Source organism: Amaranthus tricolor, chromosome 6, assembly GCF_026212465.1.
Source record: "Amaranthus tricolor cultivar Red isolate AtriRed21 chromosome 6, ASM2621246v1, whole genome shotgun sequence".
NCBI classification, from domain to species: domain Eukaryota; kingdom Viridiplantae; phylum Streptophyta; class Magnoliopsida; order Caryophyllales; family Amaranthaceae; genus Amaranthus; species Amaranthus tricolor.
The window spans coordinates 22,818,655-22,834,627 of NC_080052.1; the positions used below are offsets into that span (position 1 = coordinate 22,818,655).

General features: G+C 30.4%; 2 protein-coding genes across 2 annotated transcripts; one reads left to right on the plus strand and one right to left on the minus strand.

The window, feature by feature from the left end:
• Window positions 1-719: 719 nt before the first annotated feature.
• Window positions 720-3,505, minus strand: LOC130815493 (thiamine phosphate phosphatase-like protein). The gene is made up of 4 exons (XM_057681982.1): window positions 3,167-3,505; window positions 2,874-2,995; window positions 2,565-2,766; window positions 720-1,312 (listed from the first exon to the last, which is right to left on the minus strand). The coding sequence occupies exons 1-4, from the start codon at window positions 3,302-3,304 to the stop codon at window positions 1,052-1,054; spliced, it is 723 nt and encodes a 240-aa protein (XP_057537965.1). The 5' UTR covers window positions 3,305-3,505; the 3' UTR covers window positions 720-1,051.
• A 6,896-nt stretch (window positions 3,506-10,401) lies between these two features.
• Window positions 10,402-15,737, plus strand: LOC130816160 (uncharacterized). The gene is made up of 7 exons (XM_057682818.1): window positions 10,402-11,315; window positions 11,400-11,510; window positions 13,241-13,309; window positions 13,509-13,640; window positions 14,725-14,802; window positions 14,894-15,031; window positions 15,125-15,737. The coding sequence occupies exons 1-7, from the start codon at window positions 11,100-11,102 to the stop codon at window positions 15,311-15,313; spliced, it is 933 nt and encodes a 310-aa protein (XP_057538801.1). The 5' UTR covers window positions 10,402-11,099; the 3' UTR covers window positions 15,314-15,737.
• Window positions 15,738-15,973: the final 236 nt, after the last annotated feature.

The following is a 15,973-nucleotide window of genomic DNA, read 5'->3' on the forward strand; positions in this document are numbered from 1 at the left end:
CAACCTAGCTAAAATTCTACCACGATATTATAAATAACATTACATTACACTAACTGTTTAGGAGGACATTCTCTTTAAAGAGAATTTTAAATAAATTATAAGCATTTTCAAGTAAAAAATTCATGAAATAAGTATGAGATCAAAGTAATTCCCTAAAAATCTATGAGTCTGAACATGAGGTTTGGAATTAAAATTTCTCAAATATTATTTTAGATTTTTAAAATCAAATTATTTAATTTTTCTCATTTCCATACCTTCCATACAAACGACCCATAAAGAGTGCAAAGAAAACCTTCAATCCCTAGCCAACTCATAATTCTCATTCTCATTTCTTTAATTTCCTATTGAATACAAATTTTGCCCTAATGAATGGTTAATGTTTTTGCTTGAAATGACTTAGGCTCTCTTCAATAAAGTATAATGGAGTGCAAGTAAAAAATTGTTAAAAAAAACCTTTAGTAATCATAAATGATTAAATTATAAATGATATACTTTCTTCGTTCTCTAATGTTCTTTTTATTTAGAATTTTTCACTTTAAAAAGAGAGAAGTTTAAATGCGATTTTTGAAAGGTATATAGAAGAAATAATATATTCATTTTAAATCTCGTTAGATTCGTTTTGATGTATACTTTATTATCATCCATTTTTTATAATTTTTTATGATATAAAAGAAATAATATGATCATTTTTTATTATATCGACGCATAAAAATTACTATGAAAATTGTATAAAAGTAAACAGAAAGAACAAAAAACATTCATTCTAATAATACTTTGAAGTTAAGAGTACAAACATTTGTAACTGTTAGAATAAAGTGTCTAAGGCATTCAAAGCCCACAGGACACCAACCCAATCAATATTCTCCTATAGTGCTATCCAATGTTATTAGAATTGCGATCCAAATCGTATAATTAAACGATCTACAATTCAAATTACTCTAATCGAGTTGAATCAGTGTTAGGATGATTCTAAAGTAGAACCAGTCATAGAATTGTTAGGATTGGTTAGAATCGGTAGGATCGTGATTCTATCAGGTTGTGTCTGCAGTCGTCATGGAGCTTGTGAACTTAAAAGATGGAGAAGTTTAGCTCTGAGCTCTTCCGCGTCACTCCAATCATGAACAACAGCCTTGACTAGAGAAGGGTTGCCGACAATGCGCCTCCACAAGGGATACTTCTTTCGGGGCATGACATGATCATTTTCACCTAGATTCAAAGTCGGGCAATAATCACCTCCCCCATCCCCGACATAGATGATTGTGTTCTTCCCATTTTCTCGAGCAAAAGCTTGTATATGACTCAAAATCATTCCCTATCAAAAGTCACAAACTTCACATCAAATATCTTTATAAATTGTACCCTCCTTCAATCAAGAATATAAACAAAGACATTATGTAGTCCACTAGTAGGTAAGCATATTGTTCTCTTATCATAAAGCTTAAGCAAAAGTTGATTCTTTATGTCAAGGAGCCAACCCAAACTACAGCTTAAGCCGATGGTTGAGATCTCAATATATGTTATATACTTTATCATACCCTCTCACATGAGATTCGTTTAGGCTAAAAGTGTAGATGCAAAAGCTTGTATATGACTCAAAATCATTCGCTATCAAAAGTCACAAAATATACATCAAATATCTTTATGTCCTCCTTCACATCAAGAATAAACAAAGACATTATGTAATTCACTAGTAGATAAGCATATTGTTCTCTTATCATTTCAAAATGCTTAACCAACCCAAACAATAGCTTAAGTTGATGGTTAGGCATCAATATACCTTGTATATTTTATCACACCCTTTTACACGAGATTCCTTTAGGTTAGACGTGCTTGTGGATGGAACACAAGTCTCCCCATACTTGCACTAATAATTCCTCTTGAAAGGAAGGGTTAGACTGGACTTTTGATATCACGTCATGAAATCGACTCAACCAAAAGCAAAGCATAAGCTAATGGTTGAACTCCCAATAGATGTTGTATATTCTATCACTTCACTAGGTATGCAAATAAGCTTTTCATTAGTCAGAAATGTATTTCAAAAAGCAGATTTCTTGCAATTGCCTACTAATGACCCCATCAACAACTAAAGTTAAGCAGAACACACAGATGAACTAATATAGTCTCCTTTTTCAGATTTTGGATTTGGAAATGCTAATATGTCTTTGCTATGTAAACATGGCAGCCCAGTGATAAAGGATCCACCATATGAAGAATCCATGTGAACGACCACGGGAAATGTAATTGACCCGGCTCTTCTGAGATTAAGACCCAAAATTGTTTCATATTTAAAAACTTGACAATAAAATTCAACATTAGCATCTCAGCTAGAAGCGTTCACAACAGACTCGATCATCCGATATTTATTTGACCTTGTAACGGAATCCGACTTAACCCGACTTCAAAACAAATTTAAAATAATGTAAAAATTAATGCGGACACAAGACTCAATTTTAAACAGATCCAAAACACGTGACCCAAAATCGACCTGATGACCCAAACGAACACCTCTAATCTCATACATCCCTACATAATCTAGCCATTAAAGCTATTTAAACAAAACATACCTTGCACATATTAGAAGGGCAAAGTGAACAACCATGAGGAGATAGTTTGTCATCCTGATATGGCAAAATCTTAAGCCTTCCTTCATCATCAACAAAAGTCGGATTCGTTATAATTTTAGTAAATAATCCAAATATTTGATAATGTTCCAAGATTGTCTTGATAAAAAACTGATTTGCATCACTTACAATCCTCAAATCACACCTGACCCAACAAAAATTGACACAACAAACTTAAAATTTACAAACATGAAAGACAAATTTCAAAGTAAACAGCATTACATTCATAAAGATAACTATTTAAACGATTACCCCATAGAATGAGCAAATTTAATTGCCGAAATAATATTAGGGTTTAATGGCATTTGCTCCAAACACTCTTTAATATCTTTAATAGTTCTCCCTTGTGAATGAAGCTCTTCCATCATTCTATTCTGAATAATTTTCAACATTATAAACTGTATCAGTCAATCGTTGGTAGCAATAATGAATGATTAAACAAGTATGACGAAAACCCAAATGGTTTTTTAACCTCAGAAATGAATTACTTTACAATAGATGATCAAAGTTGATAAGGAATTGTAAATAAAAGAGTATAAACTAACCATGAGAGAGTTCCATGGAATAGTGGAAAAAAGAAGATCGAATAAAGGTGTAAGACCCAATTGCGTAACCACCCAATTGTCGCTATCGCCATCGATTATTGTTCGATCAAAATCGAAAACCACCACTACGTTGGACATTCCTAGGGAGGAAGAGGGGAAGAAGGAAGATTGGTTTGGCAATCTTGAAGACTGTTGTAGACCAAGAGGGTGTTTGGCAAGAGGGAGTTGGGTTGGGTGTGAATTTAGAGGCGGTAAATTTGATTTGACCGGTTGATTATAAAACCGGATTAGAACACTATTTACAGAGTTTAGAGAGGTACTTGAAAGAGATGTTCTTAGTAAGCTAACAAATGACACTAAATTAAGCGTGTGTTTGAAAGAAAAGTAAAGAAGGAGAAAAAAGAAAAGGAACCGGAAGAGACTTGAAGAAGTGAGTTAGTAAGCTAACAAATGACACTAAATTAAGCGTGTGTTTGAAAAGAAAGTAAAGAAGGAGAAAAAAGAAAAGAAATCGAAAAAGACTTGAAAAAGTGAAAATTTTCTTATTTAGATAATAAAAATAAAAGGAAAGAAATTTGAAAAAAAGGGATTAAGAGTTTAGATAAATGTTTTTTTTGTTAAGAAATTAATCTTTTTAAAGTTGAAAAGATTTAGAGATTTAGAGGGAAAATTCATCTCTTTTTTTTTTTCTTCCCTTGATTTCTAAACAAACAAGAATATCTTCCCATTTATTCCCTTTCCCCCTTCCCCTTCCTACTCTTTTTTTTTTCTCTAAATTTGCTATCCAAACTTTAAAAGAAAAGAAGTAATTTTTTTGGGTTAATTAAATTAAGGAAAAATTACTTAGAATAATCCAATTTTTTTATTGATTTTCTTACAATAATCATAACTTTTGATTAAATATGAATAATCATACCAATAAGTATGGGTGTTCATTAGCGAGTACCCGACATTTCGAGTACCCGATTAGTCGGGTACCTATTTTTACGGCCAGTGTCCCGGCTCGTGTCGGAACATCGAGTATCCAAACTTGGTCCAGGTCAATAGCATACAAGTATATATATATATATATATATATATATATATATATATATATATATATATATATATATATATATATATATATATATATATATATATATAATGAGAAAAATTAAAGAAAGAAAGAGGAAAGGGTTGGACTATTATTAGTTTATTAGTATAAAAACTCGTACAATGCACAGATTTTTAAATACGTTAATATTTTAATGAAATTTTAGACTAATACAAATATTAAATGAAGGTAGGTAATAAAGTATTTACATATGTATATTGTAATTGAAAAAAATTAAATATAAAAAACCCAAAGTACGTTGTTAATCAAGAGTTTATAGGTTTTGAAACACCTCTATATATACTACATTCTCAGTATGATGACATATTTCACCATTCTTGTCGCATATGAGAATTCTTAGTCCTTTCGTGCTAGTCACTCTACAAATGGAGACGTAAAATTGTCCATGACCAAAAACAGGCTAAGGTAGGAACATACCAACATGTGATACTGTTTGTCCTTGAATTTTATTAATATTCCATATTCCTCTGTCACTATGAATTTTTTGAATATAATTTAAACTCATGCTTATTCTATAAAATAAAACTCTCTCTTATTCATCTTAAGTGTCTCATTTACTTTATGCACTATATCCAATGTACTTATTCAATCTTTAATATATCTAACTATGTGTAACATCCGTCTTTTTTTAAAAATAATAATAATAATAAATAAATAAATTTCAGAAATTTTAAAAATAATAATAAAAAAAAACTCCCCATGAACAAATCTTTCCACTTCTCCCTCTAAATCTTATAACTAACCTCACTTACCTATTATAAATTAAACCAACTACCCTTAATATATTCACATTATTACTCACACTTTCTTTTTCTCCAACAAACTCTTCCTCCATCTTCCAATTGCTTAAAATTTAATCAAAGAAAAGACAAGATTTTGATATTAAAGGTATGTAATTTCATGTCTTTACAATATTGTTCTACCAATTTCAATCCAAATTACACATTTTGTATTTGATAAAAAAAAAATATTTCTGACCTTAGTTTTCCGGCAATACGACAGTCACAGGGATACCACCGGCATGCGACGGCGGCCACTGGAGCCACCGCCTGCCGGCACCTTCTTCCTTCTCCCTTTCTCCTTCTCTCTCTTCTTTCCTTCTGTTTTCTTCGTGGGTTGGGTACTTGTGACCCAATTCCTAAATCTAAAAGTATGACAATTTTTTTTATTTATTTTATATATTTTCTCTTTCTTTTTTTTATAAATCCTTTTTAATTATTATTTAAACTTTATCCTTTTCTTTTAAACCATTACTATTAATCTTAAAATTTTAACTACATTTTAAAATTTGTCATTTTTAAATAAGTTATAAAATATAAATTGAGAATCTTTTAATTTATTTTGAATGGGTTGATCGGGGTATTAAATTGAGATATATTATTTTCTCGTGTAGATAGCGGATTCGTAGACAGAGATTATTAAGAGCGTACGTTGTCTAGGATCGCGTGACAAGGTAATTCTCAATGTCTATCTAATTAGGACTATATGTGCTAAGTGATAATTAATGTGTTTAAATAGGATGCATGATTTTATATGACATTATTTTATATGATGTTATGTTTTATATATTCTCAAATTATATTTACTATTATTTTTGTCAAACTTGAATTTATAATTACTATTTTGATAAAATTTATATTATTATTTGATAACGAAATTTGATACGATTTAGTTGAAAGAGAAATATTTATAATATTATTTTGATGAAAGTTATATTATTATTTTAATAATGATTATAAATGCGATTGAATTTGGGAGAAAAATATTATGATATTAATATTGCAATTGAATATTCTTGAGATATATATTTTTTCTTGGGAAAACCTATGATCATAAAATAAAATGTATAATGTATGTTTGATTATATGTTTGCGTGCTCGCGACTAATTATTAAAATATATTAAATTACGTAAAGTGTAACACGAGGGAAATGAAGCTCTTATATTTATTGTGATCCAAGTATAAGGGTGATGAACAGGTTGTCCTGTTTGGTTAGTATAGCTGCCGACAGGTATTATTATTTTTTGATACTTGATACGATGTTTGGTCTTCCTTTTATTTGTTGTGATCCAAGTAGAAGGGGTGTGCACACTAGGGTTCCCTAAGACTACTCTGCTGGCCTTGATTTATTTGGGGTGACGACCTGTTGTTGAAGTAGGTATAGGGGTAAAGCCTCGGCCTACTGGTGTTCTCGTTCCCTCAAATTAAAAATTGATTATGTGTTTGTTATTATTAATTATCAAATTAATAAATTGGTTTATGTGATATTATATATATTGTTTTCTCAAATTGTTTTCTTTTAAACTCAGCTATATGTTATTTTCTAAAATTATTTCCAATTTGATTATATTTTATTTTCTTAAATCGTTTTCTTAAATTGTTTTCATACTTAATCGTTTTACGGGATGGGGAGTTGGAATTACTCAATTTCCTGATTTTGGGAGTTTTTCCCTTGTTTCTCTTGCGTTCTTATGTTGCAAGTTATTGATTGCGTGAGAATCGTGGAGTGAGGATCACATAGAAACATAGCTTTTATTAGAGTCGTATTTCAGTTTAAATTTTACCTTAAGTTGTTTAAATTTTATATGTACATAGATTGCATTCAATTTTTTTTATGTTGTAAACCCTCTTTTGGATTTAAAGTTATTAAGTTATTTCTTAGTCGTTAAGCCTTACATCTATTTTATTAGAAATAGATGTGGCGGTAACACTCCCATGAGTAGGTTTTGGTTCATGTTTTCATTAAAGGTGTTTTCAAAAGTTCGACCTATTCTGAGGGTGTTACACTATGTATAATTATAAATTATGAAAACTTGATATTAATAAACTTTACATAAAAATGAATCAAATAAGATCTCACATGACTATATTTTATCTTATAGATTAATAATAAAATACTATTTGAGAGCGATAAATAAATAATGTTTTAAAAGTAAATAGGACACGTAAGGAGAGTAGGAGGGAGTATTAAACAACACTAAAGGTTTAGAGAAGAGAGATAGTATGAGCAAATAATTGGAATGGCCATATGGGGCTATATATTTATATAGTAATTTCTGCCATGAAAGTGTTTATACATTTTTATTTTTATAAAGAAATGATTAAATTACAGAAAATTAGACAATAATTTTAGTTGATTGATTTTTGTTGCATTATATCTGGTAGTTAAGATAGTATAATTGCCTATACACTAATTGAAGTTGGTTGATTTTTTTGCATTTATTTATTTATTTCCATAATTATCATTGACATTTTTTCTAAAATTTAAAATTGTAATTATGGTAGTCTAACAATGTAAATGACTAATATTAATGATCAATTAAATGAATTTATGTCATTTAAGTTTTTAACAAATATTGCTAGAAAAAAAAGGGCAACTATGTACTTCTAGTATTTAATAAATTGCAATATGATAGGAATGAAAGTAATTTATTTTGCAATATAATTTTACCAGTGTATTTTCATTATTTTATCTATTTTTTAGTATAATTTTCAAAATTGTACATTTATATATAACAATGTAATTGGAATAATTATAATTTATTGCATCTATTAATGTATAAATTTTTTCAAATATGCAAACGTGTAAATATGGTAAGTCAAAAATGCTAATAAGTCAAATTCTATTAATATTGCCCAATGAAAAAATGACAAATTGTATGCTCACAATCAAATTGTTTTTTGCTAAAATACAATAAAATTAATTTAATAAAATGTATGATTACCTGTAAGTTAATGTAGCTTTCGGGCTGTTGGTTAAAAACTCTATATTTCATTCTCCATTAAGCTAATTAAGTATACGTTGTTATTCTCAGAGAATTCAAAATCATTACTACGAATGAGCTTTAACATACATCTGGATCAAACTTTGCAATTGAATTAAATAGCCAAATAGCCAAATCAAGCTTTAAGCCAGGAATAGTACTACTAATCATAACATTAGGTAATTAACTATTAGTAAATAGGACTAATATGACAGCGATCATCTCTCTCATACCTTTAACAACGGTCGACGGGTACCCGCTAAAAAAATAACGTGAGGCCCATGACCCGATCTGGTTAAGACGGGTCGGGTATTCAACCCGTACTTTATAATTTTTTTTGAAAAATGACCCGCCATTTATAATGTGGGTTGGTGGATCGAGTCAAGCGGATCAGGTATTTGAACAGGCCTACTTATAAGGATGCATGCTAAGAATACATTAGATAACCTTTTACTTATACAACAAGATATTTTACATAAAAAATAAAAAAGTAATGAATTTTTAAAAAAATTTAAAATTAAAAAGAAAAATTAAGTATGTTTTTTTTTTAAAAAAAAACTTTTAACTTTTAATTTTTTTTATTTTTAATTTCATTTTTATTGTTTTTTTAACAATTAACTTACAAAAACTGGTTATTAATTGGTAACAATATTATTGGATAAGAAAATCGTCAAGTTGTTCAAGAGTCTAGACCGCCGAGATGTGCGTTCTGAGCTCTTTTTAATTATACTTTTTCTCTTCCTAAGACTCGTGTGTTTTGAAGGGATTGAAGGCCACAAGTCTTGGTCTTGCCTTGACTCGTCATACTTGCTTTACTTTAACTCACGAATCATCTTTCTTACTTTCCTTCAACAAACATACAAAACAAGTAAATTTTAATGCCTCTCAACCAATTACATAAATTCACTTTTTAAACCCAATTACGCTAGGAATTTACACAAATTTGCTCAATTCATAAAAATAAAAAAAGTGAGATATGCTTTTGAATAAGACCAAAGAAAAAACCCAAAAAAATATTTAACCCAATTTAGCAAATCGGATCAACTCGACTTGAGTTTATCAAATAGATTTGGTTAAGTTCAAAATTTTAAATCTAGAAAAACTTGTACAATTTATTTAATTAGATGAGTCTATTTCATGTTGATTCAACCCTTAAAAGTTAAAACCTAAACTTAATAATTTTAATATTTTACCATTTTCTGTAGCCATATTGAATATGCACGAGGCAAAAAAAAAAAAACACAAAATATGGCTCATGTTATAAACCCTAAAATGAGAAATAAAACACCCTAAAAGATAGAATTCGAGTGCCTATTGATCATGAACATTTCACAAATCACAAATTTTTGTGAGAGACGGTCTCATTGAGAGACCATTTTTAATTGGGTCGGTCCATTATATATTTTTAAAATATTGTAAGTAGGCATTAAGAATGATGTAAGTAAACATTTAAGATATTGAAAGTAGACATTAAAGATACGGTAATTAAGCATTAAAGATAATGTAAGTGGGCATTAAGAATACAGTAAGTAGACATTAATATTTAATGGAATGGACTTGAGATATGTCTCTCAAAGAAACGATATCTCAAAGAAACGGTCTCTCAAAAAACTAGATGTTTACAAATTTCATTCATGATCTGCCAGTTTAATTTAAATATTTGCTAATGTCTAATGATTCGTATTTTTTAAAAATATGTATTCTGAATTGTAATTTGCTTGATTTGTTAATTAAACTGACATGTATAAACAAATTAAGTAAATTCAAATTGGTTTGACATTAATAAAATTGGAATTTTAATCCAATTAACTAAAAGGACATAAACCCGACCCAATCTAATCTACTTATTGGTCTACCTCTTCATCTCCATGTTCTAGAATCTAGACTCTAAACACTTAGGAGCTGATTGGTATAAGTAATTATATAGAAAGGGAATGGAATCAGAAAAAGTGGTGAAAAGGAAATAATAAAGGTTACTTAATAACTTGTTTAGTTTAGCTATAAGTAATGGAATCAGTAAACACAATACACAATATCCATCGTTATACTGCATCAAACGTTTTTCTCTCTCCTTCCATCACCATCACCGTAGCCGCCGCCACCACCACCAACAGCACCATTACCACCGCCATCACCATTGTCTCCTTTATAAATTAGTCATTGCTTTTCTCTCTCCTTCATACTATAAAAAATAAATCTCATATTTTGATCTACTTCTCTCTCCTAAATTACCTAATCTTATTTATTTATTTATTGCTTTTCTTTTTAGTTATTTATAGTTTGAAATTAGAAATCAGAAATAAAATTAAAGCAATTAAACAAAATGAATCTATTTAAAAAAGAAAGGAATTCAGATGGTTTCAATCATGGCTTCACCCAATTTTTTCAACAATTTTATTTTTCAAGGTGAATTTTATTCTACAATTTAGAAACCAATTCAACAAAACCAAAATTGCAGTTGATTGAATTTTATCAATTTCAATAATTAACAAGAACAAAGAAGCATAGGACATAAAGCAGAAGAGAGACATGAAAATTAAAGGAATTTGAGAAAGAATTGAAGAAATTTGAGCAAAGGCTTTGAGCCATAGAAATGAAGTTAATTAAGAGAGAGACTTTGAATTACAGTGGAAATGTGATTTATTATCACTGCTTTCTGACCAGTAACAAAGTAAGGGTTTGGTTAACCTTAGGAAAGAGAATCTGTTACTCAAAAGCTATAACAAACACTTAGTAACGGATTCACTTAAGTGTTACCGTTTCTTTGAGCCAAATTTCCAATACCAAACGACCCCTTAGAAGTATCTTTTATTTTCTTTACGTGTCGAAAACAAAAAAAAAAAAAAAAAAAAAGAGTACGGCAAATGGCGTGGCATCTATCAGCCAATCAGATACAACTAAACACGTAAAATTAACGAGTTTACCAAACTGACATTTCATTTTATTTTATTTTATTTTTATTTTACAAAAACCAGAAAATCGTCCGCCATCTTCAATTCTTCGCTATATACTCTCCCTCTTAACACTCACACTGAGCAGTTAGACACATTCAACAATGGTGAACCAACAACAACAATGGCGAATCCTAATCAATTTAACAGCCTTAATTCTATTGATATCAGCTATCCAATTTGCAGAGTGTTTAAAAAAACCAGAGGCATCTGCAAGAAAAGAAGACATTCCATATATCAAGTGTCAAGTTTGTGAAAAACTTGCTTCACAAATCCATTCTCAGGTTCTCAATAAAGAAAATCAGATCTCACCTAAAAAGGTAATTTTTTGTATGGATTCTTTCTGATTTTACAATTTTTTATTTTATTGGTGGGTGATTTATTAGGGTTTTTTTTTATGGCAGATCACTGAGTATCAGATTATTGAGATTGTTGAGAATATATGCAATTTAAAGAAGGAAGAAGCGGATTGGATTTTGAAAATTGATATTGTTGAGCAGGGAGATAAGTTAGAGGTAATGCAATCATTTTTTCTGGGTTTATTTTTGGTCATAATATTGAAAATGTGGATTCAGTTAATTTTATTTCTCTAGATAGAAAAACCTCAAGCCTGACTTGACAATGGAACTTAGAACCAATTGTTAGTCCTTAGTCATAATTAGCCATTTCAAAAGTTTGAAATTGTTTTATAATTTTGTTAATTTCATTTTTATGGTATGAAAAGAAAAAACATTATAATAATATGATTAAAACTCAATATCAATAAAGAACTTAAATTTTCTAACTATAATGGTGAATTATTTCTAAACATATGTATATGAAAGAAATCAGTGAAACATGGTGCATAAGTAAAATTCAATTATGATTGAGACTAAATTTGTTGTATAGATCGGTTGGATCATAGAACTGTAGAATCATTACGACTCAATTTTATTCTTATGAAGTTTGGAAATTCCTACCAACTTTAGGCTCTACTTAAATCTAGATAGTTTGCATGTTTTGGATCTTCTTTTTGGATTGTGGAATCATAGCATCATAAAATTTGAATCGAGATTTTAATAATTATCGTGACAGTCACAGAGTGATGTGTAATGGGGTGGATTGTATTGTTGAGTGTAAGCAAAATAAGATCCAAAACATCAATAAAATAGAATGATGCCACTCAAATAAAGATCTAGATAATTTTGCTTACACTCAGCATTACATTCTTTTTGTAGAGCTCAATAAACCTTACATTCTTGGAGAATTTGCTTAGTGACAACTTAGTGTACCACGGCCAATTGTTTGATGCACTTTATGTTGCAAACAATAGCTTGTAGGTCTGGACTTTGTGAGAAGGAAGCTCTGAAACCTCCACAAATTGTTACTGTGTGAGTTTTTTTGGATTCATTCACATCACTGTATAGTTTCCAATCACCAATGGCGCTTCTGAAATTGTTTCGTGTTTCTTTATGCAAGCTCATCTTGTAGTTACACAAACCCCTATTACGGGATTGCTTCATCTCATTTAATAAGTGTGATAATAGGGCATGCCTGTAAAATGTATAAGCCCAAACAATTCCCAAGCAAAGATTTTGGAGGCACTATAAAATGGGGCCCTTCATTGTATTAAAAGATAAAAAGTTTACACTTCAAAAAAAAATAATTCAAGAGAAAATGTATTATAACATTATATTACGTCAAATATAAAAAAGGTTTACAAACAAATCACTTAAAAAGTGTTGCTCAGAACCGGACCTGAATAGCACCATTTAATATTTAAGGTCCCTTATTAGCCGGTCGGCTACCCAGAATACCCTTAGAACCAGCCATGTGCATACTTCTATCTATATGACTGTGGAAGAAAGCAAAAGGGTTTCATGAAATTGTCAAGAGACACGTGCCTTAGATTCTTCCAAGTTGACAATCAAACAATCAACTGAAGGTATGAAAATGTGGGAATTGTATGGTTATTGTAGCCTTGTTACATTGTCTATTTGTATGGAAAGCTTTATTTTTTATATATTTGTATGGCATTGAATATTTCTGTTTTAGATTAGATATATCTGAAGTACATTTTGGGTGGGTGTTTAACCTTGATTTATACATCTTGAATGGTGCGTCAATTGTCAACTTCCATTTTCTTATTTGTTTTATCTTTTCTCTGAACCTGATAAAATTATTTAAATAGTGTTTTATCAAAATCTCAATGACATATTTTTTTTTCCTATTTCTTATATATCTTCACTTTGCTTGTTGGTTTCAGCTTGTTGATCAAGATGTTGAAGGGCTATGCAACTCAGAATGCAAGACAATTGAGCGAGCATGTCAAGAGGTTAGTTCGGGTCTGAGTATAATTTTAGTTATAGGCCTTTTGATCTTTGATATTTCCCTTGTAGCTCTTTCTATTTTTATTTTAAGCAAATTAATACTGAATGGGCAATTATCTGTCCGCATGCGATGAGAACTGCTTATGTCATACTGTACCTGTTTCCAGGTTGCTGAAGTGTTCTATGAATTTCTGTCTAATGCAGGTTGTCGGATTTTCTGACACTGATATTGCTGAATATATTTATGCTCGAAGACCTCAGGTTGATTCATTAGTAAATTATCTGTGCAAGGACCTCACTAAAGCATGCAGTAAGAAACCACCAGCAGTACCAAAGGTAAACTCATCATATACTTGGAATCAGAAGTGACATTATCTGTATGCTTGGTCACTACTTTCGAGTAAATTGCAATCCCTATTTCGAAAACGTTAATTTGAAGCATGTATACTAATTCATTTAAATCTTTATGAAACAAAATTTACTTCCTATTGCATATGGATTATGGTTCTACGCATCCAACTGTAACAAGGGTATAAAACTAAAAGAAGTTATTAATTCAAGCTCATTGCAAACAATAGCGACAATAGGGTTCCTTTTAAATCACTTTGATTAGCGGACATTTTAGGAAAAGACAAGGAATAGGCGTTCTCTAGATTGATTCATGAAGATCATTAGCTGAATTTTCTGCTACTAACTGGTAAACTGTAATAAACAAGAGACAATGATATTCAACTGATAAACATTAAATTTGAGATTGATGATGACTGGAAAATACATAAAATTAGGATAGATTATGAAGTATTTTAGTGACTTCCGTAATACGATGGTATAATGTGAGAAGTCTGATATTTTTAAACCGTTTGCAGAATTTTGACTTCCTCTGGAATCCCGTAGAAAAATGGGTTATTACATGAGATGCAATTAATAACTATTAATACGAGGGATATAAGCATTGTTGCATTTGTATTAAAGAATCCCATAAAAATATGTAGCTGACTTGAAGTGAGTTTTTTCTTTGTTGGAAGCATCGTGACATTCAAGTTAAACCACAACCTATGTGATTAAGAAATTCTACATTCGTTTTGTTGATACTCAATGTTGACTATTTCTTTATGCTTGGAGGAATACAAATTTGATGAACTATATTTTGTATTCGCAAATTACAAAGTGAGACCTAACTTATGTACTTTTTGATCATTAGCAACCACATGTATCAAAATGAGAGAAAGAGAGCAACTAGAACCAAAACTTCATTAATAACCGACACCAACTAGTTTGAGGGAACGGTTTCAAACACTTTCTAGTTGTATGGATAGTGTACGTGCTGAGAAGCTTGTTGTTCTTGTGATGCAAAATATTTCTAATGTATTCGCCGATGCTTCGTTATGACACTGAGAATCTGTATGGAACTTTGGTACAGGATAGGGTTCCCGGGGAACAATTTGTTCCAAAACCCGCAAAAGAAGCCGAAATGGAAAAAATTATGAGATCCATGGAGGTATGCATTCTTCCCTACCCATTCCCTCCTTTATCTTTTATCTTTAAATTACCTCGTGGCTCGTATCAGTATTTTACTACTTTATCTATAGGGTCTCCCAGGAGCACCTGGAATGAAAATGTATTCTAGGGAAGAATTAATGAACAACATGCAAAACTTGGATGGTGAGGATGTTGATGAGGACGATGATTCGGATGATGATGATGAGACCAAATTCCGTTCAAATTTGGTATTTTCATGAAATCTTGATCGGTCATTTAAAACAAAATAACTCCTTTTTCTTTTGGTCGTAAATTTTACTGATGCTCAAGTCTTTACTCAGGGAAAAGCTTTCAGGGAGAATGCAAAGAAAAAAGTCGACTGGAAGGAGAAAGTAATGAAACACATAACCGATACCAGCAAGACTATTAAGAAACATGCAAACAGAGTATCTCACCGGCTTAGAAAATGGTGGCAAAAAGGTTCTGGGTTGTCTAAGAAGAAATCGACTGTCAACAAGGCCGAACTTTAAGATTTTGCGGGGAATCGAGTTAGAACAGTTCCCTTTGCTATGAATGTTATATCATGCTTTTCATCCCTTACGCGTTGTATTTTTTAGAGAACATTTAATGAACGAATACTAGTAACGAGCGAATTTTGTAGAATTCACTTTCTGAGGAGCGAGAATCGAAAATTGTTGGAACAAAAATTTTATAAATGAGTGAATAGGCAAGTTTAATTTTTGTACTATTATTGACATACTTGAAATATAAAAATATGTTCTGAATTAAGTAGAGGTGAGTTGAATTTGCATCATTAGTTGGTGATGATTGCAGCTTAGTGATAATCTCTAGCTTATGAATGTTGGAACATGTAAAGAAATATTGTGGCACTACTATGTAATCACACAATATTCTTTAAATAACTGAAGTCAAATATTAGTTTATGTTGGTGTATGTTACGTTTGTTTTAGTTTAGTACTTGTTTTAGTCTACAATTTTTAAAAAATTTTAATTCGAATATCGAAAATTATTGTGCATTTTTGCCGTCTAGTATTTATGTGGTTTGTGTTTGACTACTACAGTTTGATTTGAGTGTTATATACTTATGAAAGGGATGAAAATGAAACGGTGCATCATATGACATCATATATACTGAAATATAATACTGAAAATTTAATATTAATGAAAAA